The sequence below is a fragment of the Mya arenaria genome, chromosome 9 (genome assembly GCF_026914265.1).
Source record: "Mya arenaria isolate MELC-2E11 chromosome 9, ASM2691426v1".
In the NCBI taxonomy this organism is placed as follows: domain Eukaryota; kingdom Metazoa; phylum Mollusca; class Bivalvia; order Myida; family Myidae; genus Mya; species Mya arenaria.
In genome coordinates this window covers 33,576,338-33,596,184 of record NC_069130.1, presented here as the reverse complement: position 1 = coordinate 33,596,184, position 19,847 = coordinate 33,576,338, and the positions used below count along the sequence as shown (strand labels likewise).

Sequence of the window (19,847 nt, the reverse complement as noted above, 5' to 3'; positions counted from 1 at the left end):
ATGACCCCCGAGTTAGAATGACTGACAGACACATGTCACTGGCTTTTCATGGTGAATATTTGTACCAAGTTTTAGCCAAAATTACAGCCTGGACATGATATAATGGACACAAGGCATGGACAGACAAAAACACTTGACTGATAACCATGTCAAGCTCACTGCAAGCAGGCTTGACACACTCTTCAGACGCCACATTGCCATAGCAACCAAAATATTGTGCAAAGAATTGATGCACTATCTTTTTGCTCTTTCTGTTGACATTAACCACATTGATAGGACTGATCAATTATTTTAAATGACTTACATAATTTCCTTATTGTCGTATATCCACAAATGAAAACTTCATAAAGGTATCTTGAATACTTTTTACAGAGATTTTTTCACATTCTACTTTTTCAATAAATAAAAGAAATAACTAGAACTCCGCAATTGGATGTGTCGCCTGACGAATTATTTACTGTCAACATTATAGCTGTAAGATTGGCATTTTATACATTTATAGATATTGATGTTGCCATTTACTTTCAAGTGTAGGTGGCATTTGAACTGAAGGTAATAGTGTTGAGCCGGACAAATATTAACAAAGAAAATTTACAATGGGCAATAACTCTAAAAATATGGAAGCAAGAGTTACGGTTCTTGTGCAGTGCACTTGCCCTTAATGAGATTTATCTTCCTATTAAGTTTCAGGTTAATACCTCTTATAGTTTACGATATATGCCCCTGACAAAAGTAACCTCTATATATATATGGTGTTCATAACCTCTGTATTGCTTTCTTACATACTTCCTGACATATTGTAAGATCCAGTTTTTCCGGATGTTCAAACTGATGGAGGATCACCTATAGTCACCACGAAACCAGAACAGGACTATTTGTTGATCATGTCTGGTAAAAAAGTAGGCCATTGAACTACCTCTATTAAAACAATAGCATAGAATAAAAAAAGAGAATATTTTCAATCCTTTATTAGTTTAAAAGCTGAAAATGGAATGTTAAGACAAAGAGATTATAATATAGTATTTTTTACAAATATTCTACAAAAATAAACATCTCAAAAGATCATATAGGTAGGTAAGGTCAACACATAATTAATTTGACCCTCAAGTTTGTTGCTGTAATAGAAAAACTTTCCAAACATAACAACCCCAGATTTGTAATACTGACGTTTAACCATTTTCATTGTTAATAATTAGAACACACATGGTAATAAATAATCTCTACGCTTTAATCTATGTTAAAATTAGGAAACATCAACCAAGGATTATAACATTTTCAACATACCATAAAACAGTACACTGTCCTTTTACATACATTGAGAATTTGGATTTTCCTGATCCATTTACCATCTACATATTTGGGAGTTTCAAGACTTTGTCCAAAGATAAATAACCACTAGAAGTACACAAAAAATCAATATGACATTTTTTAATCCGAGAGCTCTGCTAAGAACGCAAACGCTCATCTGATATTTCCGCAGTCAAACATGGGATATAACTCGAAAATTAGGAAAGCCAGAGATATGGACTTTGCTTTACATATATGTTTGTGTATTGTCACATTTGTACCAAGTTTCATTTGAATATCTTGAACATGTTTTGAGTTAAAGTCATGGTTAAAGTTTCTACTTGCCAATGACGAAGATAACAAAAACTAGGTCAAGGCTTTGGCAATATTTCAACTTTCTTTCAGCAAAATTTTAGACAGGCTTCCAACGTTTTTCAAGAAGAACATGCTCATCATTTATTATCTTTCAAACTCAAACTTAACCAGAATATACATTGCTACACACATCTGTACTGTCATTTCAAGTAATGCTTTGATAAAAAAACGATCAGCAAAAAATCCTCTGCCTTATTGTTACAAAATGATGGAAGACATCTCATTCAAATATTGACATTATAACTAACAATCTTTTTAACAAAATACATAACAATTCATGGAAGGCTAACAATTAACATTGGAAAATAATTTAACATCAAGGATTAGTCACAATCTAACTGATTTTTGTGTTAGCTACTACAACAGAAGTTTAACTACTTATAGTTATGCATTACCCCTCATTAGAGATCGTTGTATTTTTTGTCTACCATTTTCCCTCTATACACTACTCTAATTTTTCTCCAACCATAAGGCACATAATGGTTATATTAAAGGGGCTAGACACCAACTGGTCCCTCATTGGCAAATACAGTATTTACTCAAAATAAACTTAGATTTGTCCATGCGAGCTAGGAGGCCGATAATACATCATTTAATATGATTAAATAATAAATGCAACAATCATGTTGCTGTCTCATCTATGTTTCCCAGTTTAAAAATAGCGCATAATTGTTTCCTAGTTTAAATCTGGGATTTAGGTGGTAGACATCCCCAGGCCCCAATTTCTCGAAACTTCTTAAGCTAAACAGGCTTATGTCGCTTATTTCAATTAGCCAAAATACATACTGAAAATTGATTTTGATAAATAAAAAATGGTTTATTCTGATAATCAGACACATACCGGTAAGTCCTACATAATTCATAAATTTTCTTGAAGAAATAAATAAAACATATTTTAAAGAACAACAAAAATTTTTTAAAGAACAACAATAATTTTGAGATTAGCTTTATCCTGTTATAAGGGACTTAAGAAGTTTCGCGAAATTGTTGCCAGAATATTAAGAATTGGTAAAACTGTGATATTTTTACAAGCCAATAAAATATCAGAATTAATCATTTACTTCATCATTCAACTTACTAGGAGAAACTTTATTTCATGCACTAATTAATCGTAAAATAAAATCTAAATAATAGATCTCTGAACTTGTATGAATGACACTTAAACAATTTCAAATAACAATTTTTGCTAAATAACAAACACAATATATTAATAGCTATTCAAAGTCTAAACATAGCTACACAAAATAAACAGCAAGTTCCGTTCAGGATTGTTATTATTTGAAGGCACACAATATACCAGCAGGTTTTATTAAAAAATAATTGTTTTTAATTTTAACACATTAGCATGTTAAACTCACTTGGCTTAAGTGATAACTAGAACTGTAAGCCATAGGCTAACGAATACCCCCCACCCCTCCATGTCTAGGTTGTTTGCCCTGGAGTTAGGCTGGACAAAGCTAATTTTGCCTACAAGGGGAGATAACTCCAGTCAGGGTCATGTGACCTGTACCAAATTCACAGAGGCGAAAGTTTACAACATGGCCATTAATTTCTGAAAGTTTGATAAAGATTTGTTGAAAAATAACAAAGATGAATCCCGGACAGGGCTTATTTTGCCTACTTTAACACATCAAGGGGAGATAACTCCAGTCAGGGTCATGTGACCTGTACCAAATTCACAGAGGCGAAAGTTTACAACATGGCCATTAATTTCTGAAAGTTTGATAAAGATTTGTTGAATAATAACAAAGATGAATCCCGGACAGGGCTTATTTTGCCTACTTTAACACATCAAGGGGAGATAACTCCAGTCAGGGTCATGTGACCTGTACCAATTTCACAGAGGCGCAAGTTTACATCATGGCCAATAATTTCTGAAAGTTTGAAAAAGATTTGTTGAATAATAACAAAGATGAATCCCGGACAGGGCTTATTTTGCCTACTTTAACACATCAAGGGGAGATAACTCTGGTCAGGGTCATGTGACCCGTACCAATTTCACAGAGGCGCAAGTTTGCATCATGGCCATTAATATCTGAAAGTTTGAAAAAGATTTGTTCAATAACGACAAAGATGAATCCCGGACAAAAAAAAAACGGACGGACAGACGGACAGACGGACGGACAACCCGATTCCAGTATACCCCCCCAAACTTTGTTTTGGGGGGTATAAAAAGTAAAAAAGCAAACGATGAAGGTACTGATAAAAAATATTAGCCTTTATAAATGGTTTGTTGAATTAATAGCTGCCTGGTCACAAAATCCCCAGATCAAAACTGTGTACCTAAATCATATGATTTTTTTAGTTTTGATCATTTATGTCGATTGAGTTTAACATGATAATGCATTTTTAGCTTCAACCTATCTTGTGCGCCTATAAGACAACAGTATGTAAAAAGAATATTTCATTTAAAAGATGTGAATCCCAGATATTTGATAACCATTACTGGAAAAGGATACTTATTTAAATTGAATGAATATATTTTATGAATAATAGCAAACATATATTAGCAGAATGGAATGAAAGATGTCATTCGCGAAGTTCTGACAAATAAAATACATGTACAATCCATAAAAGACATATAAATATATGAACACATTAACTTGGGACGGATAAACTACAGTATGCTCATTTGGTAAAAAAACACATTCACAGGTATCAAATAGTTATACATTATAGTATGAAAGTGCATGAATAATGTGCATAAATATACATGTATCTTGGTATAATTACAATGTATCAATCAAGCGAAGCGTAAAAGAAATTGAATCAATCTTTAAAATATCTTGCAAAGTTAAAATAAAACAAAACACACTCAAACAAAATGCATAATTGGAATACAAAATGTATCAACTATTTCAGAAAATCTACAGACAATTTACAAGAGTATGTCCCCTATTTCTCTACAAACCTTCAGCTTAACAAATTTAAGCTACTTATTTTGGTTAGCATAATATCTTACTTAAACTGTATTTTACAACATAAGAAATAGTTTATCATGATTATCATGACGATAAAAAAAAATCTTAGAACTCTTCAACATCAGAATATGTCATACATTATAGGAAAACATAAATGTGAGCTTAGCTTGATCCTGTTATAAGAGACTTAAACTTGTTCGAGAAATCGGGACCTGATGTCTGTCAGTCTATACTGTGGCAGAAAATAATTCAACTTTTAAGTGCAGTTCCAAATACAAGTTCTGCTTTTCACAGTTGATTTATACTGGGCTTTAACGCTACAACTTGTCTATGACAGCATAAAAAATATATGACAAAACTTACAGTTCTTGTCTTTCCTTAACAAGTCAGAAAAAAAGATCTTTCAAAAAAGATATCTTAGTCGTAACACATAAACTGCTCAAAATTGTTCAGGTTCAACTGTAAAGTTACTTGCAGAATCTATACAATATATGTTTTTTACATTATTTCTATTGAAACACAGTTAAGCCCAAAACATAGTTTGTCGTGGAATATACCATCTTGAGGCTTGTGATATTTATTGAAATGGGCCTCTGACTCATAGAAGGGCCTCTGACCCATAGAAGGGCCTCTGACCCATAGAAGGGCCTCTGACCCATAGAAGGGCTCCTGAACCATAGAAGGGCCTCTGACCCATAGAAGGGCTCCTGAACCATAAAAGTTTATAAAAGAGCCATTTTAAAATCTTTTAATCCTGAGACATTTTTCTACATTATTTACATGATTAAAGCTTAATTATGTAGAAAATCTTCCTACAGAGAAGTAAGCAAACACAGTATAGTATCATGGCTGATTTCCGTGCCATAGTCAAAGTTGAAAAGCCTATTATCTCAGGCAACAATTACTGTAAGTTTGTTTGGTGTTTCCCTACAACTCAAATAATATGCACATCAAAGAAAATCATTTGTGGCTGTTTTGTTATATTTTTCATATTTGTCTATATATCTGTGTTAATTGAATTTGTATGAAAGTTGAGGAAAAACTAACTTGAGGACTGCCCCTGCAATTTAGTCAGGAAAAGTGAAAAATGCTGTTGAAAAATCAAGAGATAAGAGATTTAATCCTCAGAAGCACTTGTGAAGAATATTGGTGATCTAAATGCATCAAAAGTACATGGTTTAATGTTTGACATTTGCAAACAATGCAACAATTATGCTTATAAAACTGGACGGTAAATTAAGTAAAAAATGATAGTTTTAGCAAAGGTCACAAATCCACACCGCAGCAAAGAATCCAATTCACTGACACTACCCCTTCACTAAATAGGCAGTCACCTATACATATACCACTTAATGGACCAAACTTGGAACTAATCATGATTGAAGAACGATCTTCCCAGATCAAGCTGTTCCAATGCCGGGAAAGAAGAACAGATGTGGCATGCGCAGTGTACTCTTGTATTCCGACATCTGAGACATTCGGTCCATGTCGGCATTCGGACAATGAGATACCTTCTTGGACACCAACAGGTTTACCTGAAATATGCATATATACACATTGAAAGCAGCAATCATTTTTTTAAACAGGAATATGAGGGTGTTTCATGAAAAATCCTTGGACTGCTTAATTACCTAGGATACATATTAAACAGTGCAGTACAACTGTTCAACTTCTTTCCTAGGTATGAAATCACTCCTGACATTGTTGACAAAACAGCCCTCTTATTCTCCTTTGACGGGAGAGACTGATATTTAAGAAACCAGTTACAAGTATTATAAGATTGTTCAGAAAAAACTGTATATTAAATTGTTTATTACAATTCTATTTAAGGTCCTCATAAAGTGGATACTTTATGACTCGCTATGACATTGTAATCGTATGTTGCACAAATAACATTTTTACAACATGTATATTGCCTTGATTTTTTTAACAGGTTTTGACATGAACAACTGTTAATTAAGGCACCAATCCACATTGAGCATGGCACAGACATTATAACAATATGCACACTCCATAAAGACCTCAATGTTTTTGCTTCACACTGAAAAAACATTGAGCTTGTGCCAGATGTTTGGGTCTTTTGCCCTTCACTAACTTATGAGTAATCCCTTCAGCATGGCACATACACCCTACTCTAACAGTGTGCATAGCTCAAGAAGAACTCAACATTGGAAAACTCCTTGATTTGTAAACACTATTCACACATAGAAGCTTTTTTGCCCTTCATAACTAACAATGAGTAATCCCTTGACTTACCCTGTACAGCATGGCACAAATGTCCTCACAGTGTGTACATTGTATGTTCCATTATGACCTCAATGTCTAAGAATTGCAATGTGTCAGACATGGATGCTTTTTTGCCCTTAAATAACTGATAATGATTAACCCCTTGACTTACCCTGTTCAGCATGGCACAAACGTCCTCACAGTGTGCATACTTCATGAAGACCTGTACCAAGGCTTCCACATACCAGCTTCCCCGATCTCGATTACGCCATGCATAGTAACCTATGGAAATTAACAAATGGTTGTTAAACAAAGGGGCTTAAGCTAGAGAAAACAAGAGTACTTCAGCTCTCCACTATTTTTCTCACTTGATAAAGGGGCATAACTCAATAAATATTTAGATAGAATTATGAGATTTAAAAATCATAGGGAATATGAGACACTCGTACAAAATTTCAAATTGATATTTCTACCGGTACCAAACTTTTATGTTCTGGCAAATTAACTTTTAATACATTTTAGTAACAGTTGTGGTTTACATATTGTAGTTTTCCACTACATTAGAGAGAAGTTGTCTCAGTAGTAAATGCATATTCTCATGTTTAAATGACACCGATTAACAGCGATACATGTATGTTAAGCTTTTATAAAAGAGAATTGCAAAGCTAACGCCAAGCTTTTCTGTTGTCAATGGGGCATAACTAAACTATTATTGAAACCAGAGTTATGGGTCTTGCTGTTCATGTGTTTTTTGTCTCTGGTTACATTTGTACCAAGTTTCATATGAATATCTTGAATGTTATATGGTTATAACCAAGGTTTTTGAGCACTGATGGCAACTAGTAGCCTAAAGCTATGATATTAATACCTTAATTTTTTCAATTGAAAAACAGGCATGCTGAAGAAGTTAAATACAAAGCCATGCGATAATCTATTATCCAAACCAAAACTACCAGTCAACAGTATATCATACCTTCCTGAGTAGGGTAACAGATGAGCATGTCAGACATGGACGGCACCTGTCTCACTCTGGCGTCTGCCCCATCATGTTCATCCGGATAGTACTGTACTCCACGGTCCAACGCTCCTGTGTCAATATGATAAGGAACATGATCTAATTGTTCTAAAATACTTCATGGGGGACAACAGACCAAAAGTTAGGTTTGAGTAAGAATGATTCAGGCACATAGCACGGTTTAAACCCCTCTTGAAATTGCTTTATAACCATATTCTTTGTACTTCTTACTATTTAAATGTATAATGCAAATGATCAGCTAAAATCAAATTTTAGAACTATTAGCAATCTGAAACAGAAAGAACTCGACCCTTATTTCAGGATAAAATCTTAACTTTACCATTCCAGATACATGTACTATCTATAAGTTCAAATCGACAGCAAATGTTGAAATAGACACAGCATATGACAAAAAGTGCTTCTTATGAATTTTTTCAAGAGTATACATAAACATATAGCCTGTAATTGTCTTAAATACTCTTCGAAATTTACTGTTCAATTTGATTGCCCATTCCAAAAGACATTTTTTATAAACTAGTAACACAATGCTGTAGAAATCCTTGATTACTTGTATCTACAACCTAATTAATTACTAATCAAATCCATACATTTCTCCTGTATTATTGATGTGTTCACTTACAACAGAACTGTCACTTAAAAAAAATCATGCGTTTGCATTTTTTCCAGCTAATATAATACCTCAATGGGCAATAACATTGAATTCGTATTTGAATTTTTATAGGCCTTTCAACTTACGGAATTCATAACTCTTCTATAATAAGCTAACATAACCCAAGCAACATGTAGCAACAAGTACGCAGACATTCCCTTAAATCTATGAAATACTGTAATCCTGCACTTTCTCCGAAAGCCTTGACACAAGTTCAAAGCTAAAGACTCCCAATTTGAATTTTCCTGTGCTCTCCTCGACTCTCAAAATTAACATTCATTGAGTGTTTATTATTGTATTGGGACCAAATATAATTACAAGAAACATCCTTTTTGTCAATCATGAAGTTCAGGTCCTTATATCACAAATTTTTTTTGTGATATTGGGGCAAGATCGTTACAGGAACTCTATCTGGAATCCTAGGGAAAAACCCTGAACTCACCTCCCCTGCAAGCCTGTATAATAAACATCTTGGGTTTCCCTCTCAAGTCTGGGCAGCACGTATTATCAAACAGGGAGAAAACTGCGTCAAGCTCAAACTTTTTCCCATCAGCACCGAATATGTAGCCTTCCTCGCCGTGACTGAGGATGCACACCACACAGCAGTCTCCTAGGGCGTGGCCGGGATCTTGGGAGAAATCTTGTAGCTTTTTCACCATTTCCTGTGGCAACAATGGTATCAAAAATGAAACTATAATTATTTATCATATGTAAATATAAAGCCCCTGCAATGGCTGAGATAATATCACGCAGCAGTCCCAAAAGGAAGGCAAGGATTTCAGGAGAAATTTGTAGCTTTTTCCTCATTGCCTGCCAATAAATAAGACAGTATCTTTCCCCCTCACAATAACTCGAGAATAAAGCAATCACATTAAGTATAGCCTTGGGTCTAGGATAAAGGTTAGATTTAAAACTGTTTTATGATAAGCAAATTACTGTCTTCTTAACTTCAACCCCTAGTTAACCGGATCCCAAGTGAATGACAAGAAAGTTCATACTTCCAGTTTCAAATTCTTAATGGAAGCCCAGTACATGAAAATGGAAATTAGATTTACATGTACTTACCAGAGCTGTCAGCCCATCCTCATCATTGGTAACAGTGACATCAAAATGTAGTTGACAGAGTAGATGATGGAGGTTATCCCGGTCAATGTCAGTCCCCCGTCTCTCGGTCTTACCCACAACCTGGTTCACATTGAGAATCAGAGCCTTGCCTCGGGGTATGCGGGCCATCTGGTATGCCTGAAAATTTAACAATAGTAAACGTTAATGATATGTGTATAAGCTAGTAACATTTTGGACTTAATCTTGGTCAATGTCAGTGCCCCCACCTGTCTTTCTTTACCACAACCGTTTAACAGTGAATGTCCATCTTGTCCATCACCTTGTTAGCCTTTCTACAGGTAAAACTCCTTAAAGCTTATTGATAGTGAGCGTAAGTGGAGGTGTCATTAATGCTAAGTCAACGTGTCAATCTTCTCCATCGCCTTGTTTACATTTAGGATCATGGCCTTGCCACATGGAATCTGGTTTGCATATAGAGTAAAAACTGGTGAACACATTAGATATGTGTCTTGGACGATAACATATGGAAATTATCTCAGTAGATGTCCGTTTCCTGCATGTCGGTCTTACACATATCCTTATTAACATAGAGGATCATAGCCTTTCCACAGTGTATACATCTTCATACTCTAGGGTGGCGACCATAAATGGCGATGTATATAATGAAGGTTACCAAAGTTGATTTGTCCATCTTATCCATCACCTTGTTAACATGGACAATCAAGCCATGGCCTACTATTTTCTAGTAAGCCTGATATACTACTAGTACTATTTGAAACCTGGGAAGTAATGTTTATAAACACTTGCTATTATTTATTAATAATGGATCTTATGTACTACAAAGCAAGAAACTTGTAACAAACTGAAAATATCTTACCTTTTTATAATGGTTAAGATAAAACTGCCGTGCACACAACTCGACATGCACAGTGATTGGTCCATCAGTGAGGTCAATTTCTGGGTCATCCATCGCTCCTAGCAATGATGACCTTTGACCTTTCTCATGCTCAAGGTCACCCTGAATATAGAACTTTGGCTGAGAGGTAACCCTTGGTGACTCTGATATGATAGGAATTGGAGAGGGTTTGGTTTTTTGGGGCGTTGGAATTCGCACAATGTCTTTGGAATTTTGAAGGTCAGAATGTACTAGTCTTTCCACAGCAGTTTGGTTGACCTGGCGGTCAGGGACATCTTGATTAGGTACACTATCGACATCCTCACGAAATCTTTTGCCTGAAAGAAGTAAAAGACCACAGCATCAACATAACATGTCACAATCCAAGCTATTAAAAACGTTAAAGAGAAAAGTATAGAGCTTAAAATATCAGTTGATGAATGTCCCAGTTCTATGAACTCAAAAGGAATATCTCAATTCCATTCAAAACTTTATGCTCATTTTTACTCTGCTTGCAGCTCCGAAAAAAATGTTACTTTAAAGCAGTTGTTGGGTGCACAAGACCGAATTCATGTGAAATTGTTATCAATTTTAAATGATGAGAATTAAAAAGACCCAAGCATTTTAACAAGCTTCAAGAGGATTTAACCAGTGCATGGCTTGCAGGCCTGTGCTCATTTTGACCACTGTGAATGAAAGGTGGCAACTTACTGTAATTTGTCTCTAACTGCTCTGATGATGGTCGCTTATGCATGGTATCTGCAAACGAAAAGACTAATTCAAGTATGTTTACTTCAAAGTTACAAGCATACATAGGAATAATGTTGAGTCATTCTGAAATTGAGCCAAAACATGTTAAAAAATTATAGTAATATTATTGAAAACTGAATAATTTAAGGCATAAGTAAATGATTTACAAAAATCTATTTCAAAGAGCATCTGCCAGTTGCTGTTCGATGATAATTCAAAATGAAGGAAACAAAACAACTGAATTTGAACAAACCTTGTACCATAAATATTATCAACAACAAAGAATCTGTGAGATTCTCATTCAGGTCTTTGTTTAAATTTGTTTGCAATATTCACTTGTTAATTCCTTTATTTAGACTTTGTCTTAAAATGAAAAGTAGAGTTCATGATGTTTCAACATAACATACCAAACTGCCTCTTTATTAGCACAAAAGAGCGAATATATCTTACCAACACTGTCATTCCTAGCCAGCCTGTGTGGAACATAATTATCTCCCATTTCTGGATACTCTTTAGTCTGGAGGTCAGGATGGCGTGAAACAGGAAGTACTCTTTCAACATGGCGTCTCAATGTTACTATTTTTCTGTCTTGTCTATTGTCAGCATCAGAATTTACTTCAACAAACCTTTCAGGTAACTCAGTATATTCCCTTTGATAGGCTTTTGGTGTCATAGCAGGATATGGCCCTTCAAAATGTTGAACATCTTTTTCCATAAAATGTTCATCATCAAATCTGTTCCGAGACCTTTTCTGGTTATTTCTAACCTCTGATTCATAATTTCTATCAGTCAATACCCTAACTTGAGGATTTCCATTTGATTCTTGGCTAAATTGGGACCTATCATCACCCAAGTGATTTCTAGATTTTAATGGAGCAAATCTATTGGAATACTCAGAATTCTCATGAAACTTTGTATTAACATTGGCAACATTGGACGGAAGACCGGATTTCTGTGGAGAATGCATGAACACATTTGGTGAATGAGCAATACTTCTGGTTAGCTCATGTTTACCATGATTTATCATATTTGCTGGCGAGGAGTCTTTTGCAATCATATCATATTTGATCCCAGGTTCTTCATACAACCCTGGTACTTTATGCTTGCTATGTGAGCCATAACCATACTCTGGTCTAAACAACCGCTCTTTATCATTCTGACTACACATCATACCACCACTGTTATACACAGAATACACTGATTTTGAAACCTTAGATGGATCGAGAAACTTATTTTCATAGAAATATCTAGCTTCCTGCTGAAAATCTTGGTCATCACTGGGTCTACGCTGCATGATACCATGCCCTTGATCTAAATTTGGCTCCACCAATATAGCACCGTGCGGTTCTATACTTCTCCTATATGATTCTTGTTGGTATTCTTCTCGAATCGTCACAGGCTGTACATATGATGCAGTGGGTAAGCTCTCCCTGGATGCTGAATGTGTCAATGAAACAGACTCTTTGGTTTCACCGGTTTCAGTCTCTTGTACACAAGCTGGGCTTGATTTTCTATCAGAATTATTTTCTGAAGTTTCATTGTTTTCTGTTTCTGATTTTAGAAAGAGCGATACTAATTCTCCCTGAAATTGGTAATAGTAAAGATCAGTATGATACACCACGTTTACAACAAATTAAATTTCTATTTACTTTGTGTAAGTTATGGCAATACACAACAATTTCTTCTTAAAATCTTACAGGTAAACTCAGTTGAGACAGCTTCAAAATATTCTTTTCATCATGTATATGGTGATACGCAAGATGTATTATTGGCCTCATACTAGCTCATATTATTTTTTCTGTGCTGGTTTTGAGGAAATACTGTTTTTCCCGATTAAGGGATCATCTGGTATCTTGTCCCTTTAAAACGTTGGGCACTACTTTCATGATAGCAATACCAGCAATTTGATGAGGACAGAAACAGTTTTCCTGCACAATTTGCCTATTTACCTGTTTGTCAGCAACGAGTGCATCACAGAAGAGTTTGAAGGCCTTAGATCCACACTGGGGTAAGATGTCTAGCAGCTCCTCGGCTTGCTGATCCAGGGTGCGCCCAGTCTGAAATTGGTTTTATGATCAAGATATTTTTTATCCAGGGTGCACCCAGTCTGAAACTGGTTTTATGATCAAGATAATTTTTTTCCAGGGTGCGCCCAGTGTTAAACTGGTTTTATGATCAAGATATTTTAGATCCAAGGTGCGCCCAGTGTTAAACTGGTTTTATGATCAAGATATTTTAGATCCAAGGTGCGCCCAGTCTCAAACTGGTTTTAATGATCAAGATATTTTAAATCCAAGGTGCGCCCAGTCTCAAACTGGTTTTATGATCAAGATATTTTAGATCCAAGGTGCGCCCAGTGTTAAACTGGTTTTATGATCAAGATATTTTAGATCCAAGGTGCGCCCTGTCTTAAACTGGTTTTATGATCAAGATATTTTTTATCAAGGATGCGACCAATCTGAAAATGGTTTTGACTGATGATATTTTTTCAATCTTTATTAGAAATAAAAAACTTTCTCGTTGCAAATTATTCTACTTGCACTAACAAGTCAGCGCATGGACTTGGTCAGTGTATGGATAATTATAAGTCCTGTGCACCAAACTAAAATAATTTTATATATCACACTAATAATACGAAGACATTTAATGCTTGAATCACACTTATTTGTTTCCTGTGTAGAACCCAGTACGGGTTCTATTTGGACATATTTACACCTCAACTTCCGTTCCTTAAATGAACGGCCTTTCCGCAATTGCGTTCATCAATTGATGAACCCAACATCTTCAGATATGTTCGGATTTCAATTCATCGCATGACAAAATACATGAAAACTATTGATCTTGTTAGTGTTTGTATTGTGTCAGCAGGTCCCGTAAAATATAAATCCACATTTTAGAAAGTGTTAAGTTATTATATTTTAAATGTTTTTATGCCATAAGTGTTTCAATTTTACGTTTAAAAGTGATTTCAAGTGGTTGATCTTTTCCCGCGTTATTGTGACGTCATTCGAAAAAAATTTTTTTGGTAACAGTCTGGTCGTCCTCTTTACAGAATGGGTAAGAAAGGATTACTGAAAGGTAATGCGAAATGAAATGGAAGTACTTTTTAAAGTTTCTTGAATAAAATAATGAACTAATGGTGTAAATATAAGGAATGAATTGCGGGGTTGATGTCATTATCGGGGATATGAACGCAATTGGGCTGGTCAAAGTACGCATGGAGTCCTTCGGATTCCACACACTTAGACCAGCCCAATTGCGTTCATACCCCGATAATGACATAAACCCCGCAATTCATTCCTTAATTAAATGAGATGATGACCCTTATGGGAATTGGACCAATGACTTGTGTGAAAGACAGACACATATACCACAACAGCGCCTAGCATTTACACATTTAACAATATCTGACACTTGAAAGAAGTTTATTGCCATTTTGCCTTATGATAACATTATGGTGGGTAACATACATGTACCAACATAACATATTCAAGGGTTGTGCGGATAATGCAGTGGTAAGCGCACTAACATCTCACCAAGGAGACCCAGGTTTGATTGCCAGTCTGGGCATATGTGAGTTTGGTAAGTGGTCACCTAGCCAACTAAGTGGGTTTTCTCTTGGTACTTCGGTTTCCCCAACATCACAAGACCACACTCTCGCACAACATCGTACCAATAAGAGTGACTTAGTATAAGATACCATAACTTTCTTCACAATAGTGAAATATATAATGTTTAAATATCCATCAAAATTCTTGTCAATTTTTGATATGCTCAACTCAAATACACTGACTTATACCTTTATCTCTCTGACCATCCTGGGATCAAGGACCTTTCTGGCAATAAGCTGGGATAGCAGGCCACCTCTCATGTTCATATTGTCTACCAGGTTAACACGCTGGATCAAGAGGATGTCTTTGTGGCACTCCTCCATCTGAACAATATATATATATATATATATTTACATTCCTTAGATTACCCTGGGTAACACATATTCATTTAACTGCATTCATATTCTGATTATTACAATAGCGTTGTAATACATGTATCTCTCATCTTAATAAATAAGGAAGGTTGAGATTGGTCAAATAAAGTTTACTGGTAATTGCATGTTAATGAAATGAGTGACATCACTGACAATGCTGCTTTTCAACGGCTGAATTTATAATGGGTTTAGTTAATGTGCAAGGTTGTTTTTTTTTAACATATAGTTTGGTTATCCCATAGAAATGTTGCTAATAATGAGTGTTACTATTGAATTGCAGTTCATCTGTGCATGCAAACTTTTGCTAAGCGCACTTACAACCGTGCACTAACAAACAGTTTCATACATCTATGAATCGCAATACTATAACAATAAATCCTTAAACAAACAATGTCATAACCTTTCATGACAGTTTTTGGAAATTAAATAGCTTAAACGGATTTGGCAATGAAATCTTGAGAATTTACTTGTTAAATTGGCATCGCTGCATGAATTTTAATATTTTGCCAATTGGATTAGGTGAGATTATCTAACCTGTGATATCTGTCATAATTGGACATGCCTAGAAAAAGGATGTATAACAATATAACATGATATATCATTAATACAGTTCTTACACTAATCAAATTTAAGGCAGGAAAATTGCTGTGTTTCATCATTTAGTTAGCTCATAAAAATCTTAAATATCCATTTCTGTTTTTCTATTGCTGATCAATCATGCTTAGAACGAAGAAATGTGTTTTGAAAGTGTTTGCAGTTTGTAGCAAAGATCAGTACCTTCAAGTGTTTGCTTTCAGCTATGTGATTGTGCTAACCCAGAAAACATCTCAGCGCTATTGTGGACACTGAAATATAAAACATATATATGTACCTTAAACTTAAGTGCATTCCTCTACCCAAAACGGGAGCTGAAATTGCACATGATTCACAATTCTAATAAAACTGCTTTTTCACAAAAACAGAAGCCAAATTAATAAAAAAAATTGACAAAATTTCCTTCGCATAGGACAGTCAACGAAATAAGACTATTGGATGAACAAGCCCAAATTCTTATATTACATTTTTTAATATGTTCACTTATCTCTTTACAAACACCACTAAAAGTTTCAAGCCCACATAATTACATTAATAAAACATATGTGCAAATGAGCATGGTCAGCCGACATAAAATATAAACACATATTATTCTTAAGTCAAGCACATGTTTTGTTCCATGGCAGTTCATATACACATGTAGCATAATTGTTTGTTTCACCACAAGTGATATTTACTTTTTGTGTTTACAAGGTGAAATATATTGCAATTTTTTACTGGGACAAACATTGGGCCAATTGCTTTTGACTTTGGAACAAGTTTACACCATCTTTTAAGACATTGCTAATATATTTGAATGTACACTCAACGAGTATCCACTTTCCTTGCTCACTCCGAATGATAAAGCCGATGATAAACCTGATGTTCGGGGGTTTCTTCAGAGGGAAAAACCTTGCTGAAATCCCCTATAGAGCTGCTCGTTTACCTCTGATTTTAATATAAGCGGTAGCATCGAAAATCGTTTGATATTATTAATTTTGTGACCCATCTGTGGAACTGTGCGTCTGATGAGTTGAGCAAGAAATAATTCTCCATTGTTCAGGATTTTTTATCCTTATATAACAGTTTGACATTTTCGTACAGAAAGTGCTGATCGACTTGTTGGGGAAGGTTCAGATATTGTCTAGTGAATATTTAGTTCTTAATGTATGTATTCCTTCGTTCATTCAGAATGGTGATGATAACAAGTCACAAGTCAACATGTCACATATATTTATCTCTCAGTCGTCTCTGTTCTCACCCCCAAGACCGTAGCGGCTATGTTCTGTTAAACAAATCACATTATGCCCAGAATCTAATTTAGATTAGATTATCAATTGACATATTTATTCATCAAAACCAATTTAAACAGAGATTCTTATTATTAAGTTTCTGCAGTGTCTCACAGAGTTATTCATGGGTAAACCCCTCCAAGGAACGCTGTGATCATAATACTTACATTGACTGATCAGCCTCCAAGAAAATCCAAACTAAGCAGAGCACGGACAGTTCATTTAATCATTGTGTTGGCAGCAAAAGTGAAAATCCACATAGGGAAATGGAAAGTGGATTTAACTCGTTAAATGAGTGTACTGTACAATTAAAACAGTGTACAGTTGAAACAGTTTTCTTTTATCTTAATTGGAAAACTACACATCAAAAGTGTATTTTTTTAATAATTTTATGGCAGTTAAGATTTGAAAGTTAACAACGATGATGTTATTTTATGTATTTTCACTTACAACTACATTCCCAAACAAATTAGTCTTAGTTGCCAAAATCATTCAAAATACAATAAACAACTGATCAGAATCAACTACACGGATTTTGTAAATCGCACATAAAACTTCAGCTTGTGTGCTCATCACCGATGATCAGTTTCTATTAATATAGAATTTACAGGTAGCATTTCCTTTTGTTTACATTGCACTTAGCAGCTGATTAGGCGGTATATTTTGGAGGGCAATTGCCTGGTGGATAGGTTTCTACTTACTGCAGTATCATACAGAAGAGATGTAAAGCTTCTATAAAAATAACATGTCAACTGTTAGGCATTTGCAAAAGCGAGTTCTGAGGAAAAACACCTGTAAACAAACAAAACAAAACTTACTTTCACTTCAAACATGACGTCATATACCGGAAGCACTCTTCAAGTTGGAGCACGCTTCGATCAAGACAAAACGGCAATTACCTCAGATGGCCTGTTGAAACAATTTGGCGGGGTTGTTTGTAAGTTAAATACGAATAATTGAAACACTATCATTAAGTTTGGGAATATATTTAAAGCGCACTTAAAAAAAGATTAGACCAAGAAAAATAAACTGAACTAGATCTATAAAAAATATATCAGATAATCACCGATAAGACCACCATGCTTGCCACCGAGCGGAATTTGAATGGTCCGGTTTAATTGAAACATAAAACATGTATGGTACGGTACTGACTCGCACATGTCAGGAAGATAATGGTAAACATGTGACTAATCCGGGCCACCTAGTGGTTAAAGCACATACCTGACTTGCAATAGGATGTCTCCGGGTTCCATCCCGAACAGCCTATTGTTTTAAGGCTGCATGACATTTGTCGCTTAACAATGACCATAAAACGATTGGCGGGGTGAGAAGGGACGATCATCTGAATAGACATGAGCAAGCTCTAATTAATGGTGTCCGTGATATGCCCACCCGATCCGTTGTCCTACCCTAATGCAATTTTAATTATGAAATCTAAATCATGATTTCTGCTTTTCGCTTATGTTTTTAGATAACCCTCGTATTGATAGTTCAAAACAATAGTCTTCCAAATCATTATATAATGTGCGTGAAAACAGGCACGTATGTTACAGACTACTCAGGTTATTCGACATAAATTTAATTGTACTCGATGTACATGCATATCATGTTGTCATAATAATGTTCACCAATTTTATCGACCAATATATACTAAGTTTATTATAACAGAATCACACCATTAAAGCATACCATTATTGTTTTGGTATAATCTGTGTTTCGCTTATTTTGAAGAGTCTGCGACTCATACAGGAAACGATCTTGGTGATGAGGCTAATGATGATGATGATGATGGTAATGATGATGATGACGATGACGATGACGATGATGATGATGATGATGGTGGTGGTGGTGGTGATGATGATGATGATGATGATGATGATGATGATGATGATGATGATGATGATGATGATGATGATGATGACGACGACGACTAAGACGACGACGACGACGACGACGACGATGATGATGATGATGATGATGATGATAAAACATATTTTATTTAATAAAGTTATAGTTAAGTTAAATTTGAAAAACATGAGCCAGTATGTACACTAGGGAAAGTGACATTCATTTTGTGGAACTCCTAATGAAAAACATTATTCATGTAATCTGGTATTCAAAATAAAGGTAAAATAAACAGTTTTCGAAAATAGTTAGTGTCACTTCAAAACACGCATATAAACGAGTACACGCACGCAAGCGCGCGCACGCACGTGTACGTTTTGTGAATGAAACTTTGAAAATGAGGGTGAAAATCTCAACGAGTTTTGTATATGATTTAACTGTTGCAAACGTGTCATGCAAAATTCTTCACAAATTATTCATATCAAGTATGCCTGATAAGAGATCAGATGCTATTTTACATGCTTGGCAAGCGGGTGACCTATGTATAAACAATAAATATTAAGATAATTTGATCAAAACAAATTAAAACTAATGATTTAAAAGGCTGTGAAGATTTTCATTTTGATCTCAAAATCCCATTTGAACAATATAAACATTCCTGTTGAACACAAAAATCGGTTAAATTAAATCATAATTAGAAATACTCCGGTGGTTTTCAATACATCTTAATACTGGGTGTAATGAAGCGAGTTCTGCCTTAATACGAAATAACATCAAATCGAAACATGGTTGAAATAATTATATTTAAAATTAGTTCTGATAGGTGCTATAGTGACATTAGCAAAATAGTTGATTAAACCAGACATATTATTATAAATATATAAACATCACTGGTTGAAAACATCACAAATATTGGCGCCAAAAAATCGCGTTACGCTCAATCATAAT

General features: G+C 35.0%; 1 protein-coding gene across 3 annotated transcripts; it reads right to left on the bottom strand.

Moving 5' to 3' along the window:
- Positions 1-953: 953 nt before the first annotated feature.
- Positions 954-17,902, bottom strand: LOC128203269 (uncharacterized). 3 transcript variants are annotated; one of them, XM_052904602.1, is made up of 12 exons: positions 17,873-17,902; positions 15,967-16,034; positions 15,004-15,138; positions 13,154-13,261; positions 11,655-12,786; positions 11,166-11,213; positions 10,437-10,792; positions 9,560-9,736; positions 8,937-9,156; positions 7,783-7,896; positions 6,982-7,091; positions 954-6,118 (listed from the first exon to the last, which is right to left on the bottom strand). In XM_052904602.1, the coding sequence occupies exons 3-12, from the start codon at positions 15,136-15,138 to the stop codon at positions 5,984-5,986; spliced, it is 2,535 nt and encodes an 844-aa protein (XP_052760562.1). In that variant the 5' UTR covers positions 15,967-16,034; positions 17,873-17,902; the 3' UTR covers positions 954-5,983. The 3 variants fall into 3 exon arrangements, with proteins under 3 accessions (XP_052760562.1, XP_052760561.1, XP_052760563.1); XM_052904601.1 differs by lacking the exon at positions 17,873-17,902 and adding an exon at positions 17,756-17,845; XM_052904603.1 differs by lacking the exon at positions 17,873-17,902 and adding an exon at positions 17,222-17,336.
- Positions 17,903-19,847: the final 1,945 nt, after the last annotated feature.

Coding starts and splice junctions, on each gene's coding strand:
- LOC128203269 (XM_052904602.1), bottom strand. CDS start 15,138: ATGGAGGAGTGCCACAAAGACATCCTCTTGATCCAGCGTGTTAACCTG. Junction 13,262..15,003: donor GGATGGTCAGAGAGATAAAG/GTATAAGTCAGT, acceptor AACCAATTTCAG/ACTGGGCGCACCCTGGATCA. Junction 10,793..11,165: donor GCAGTTAGAGACAAATTACA/GTAAGTTGCCAC, acceptor TACTTCTTTCAG/GCAAAAGATTTCGTGAGGAT.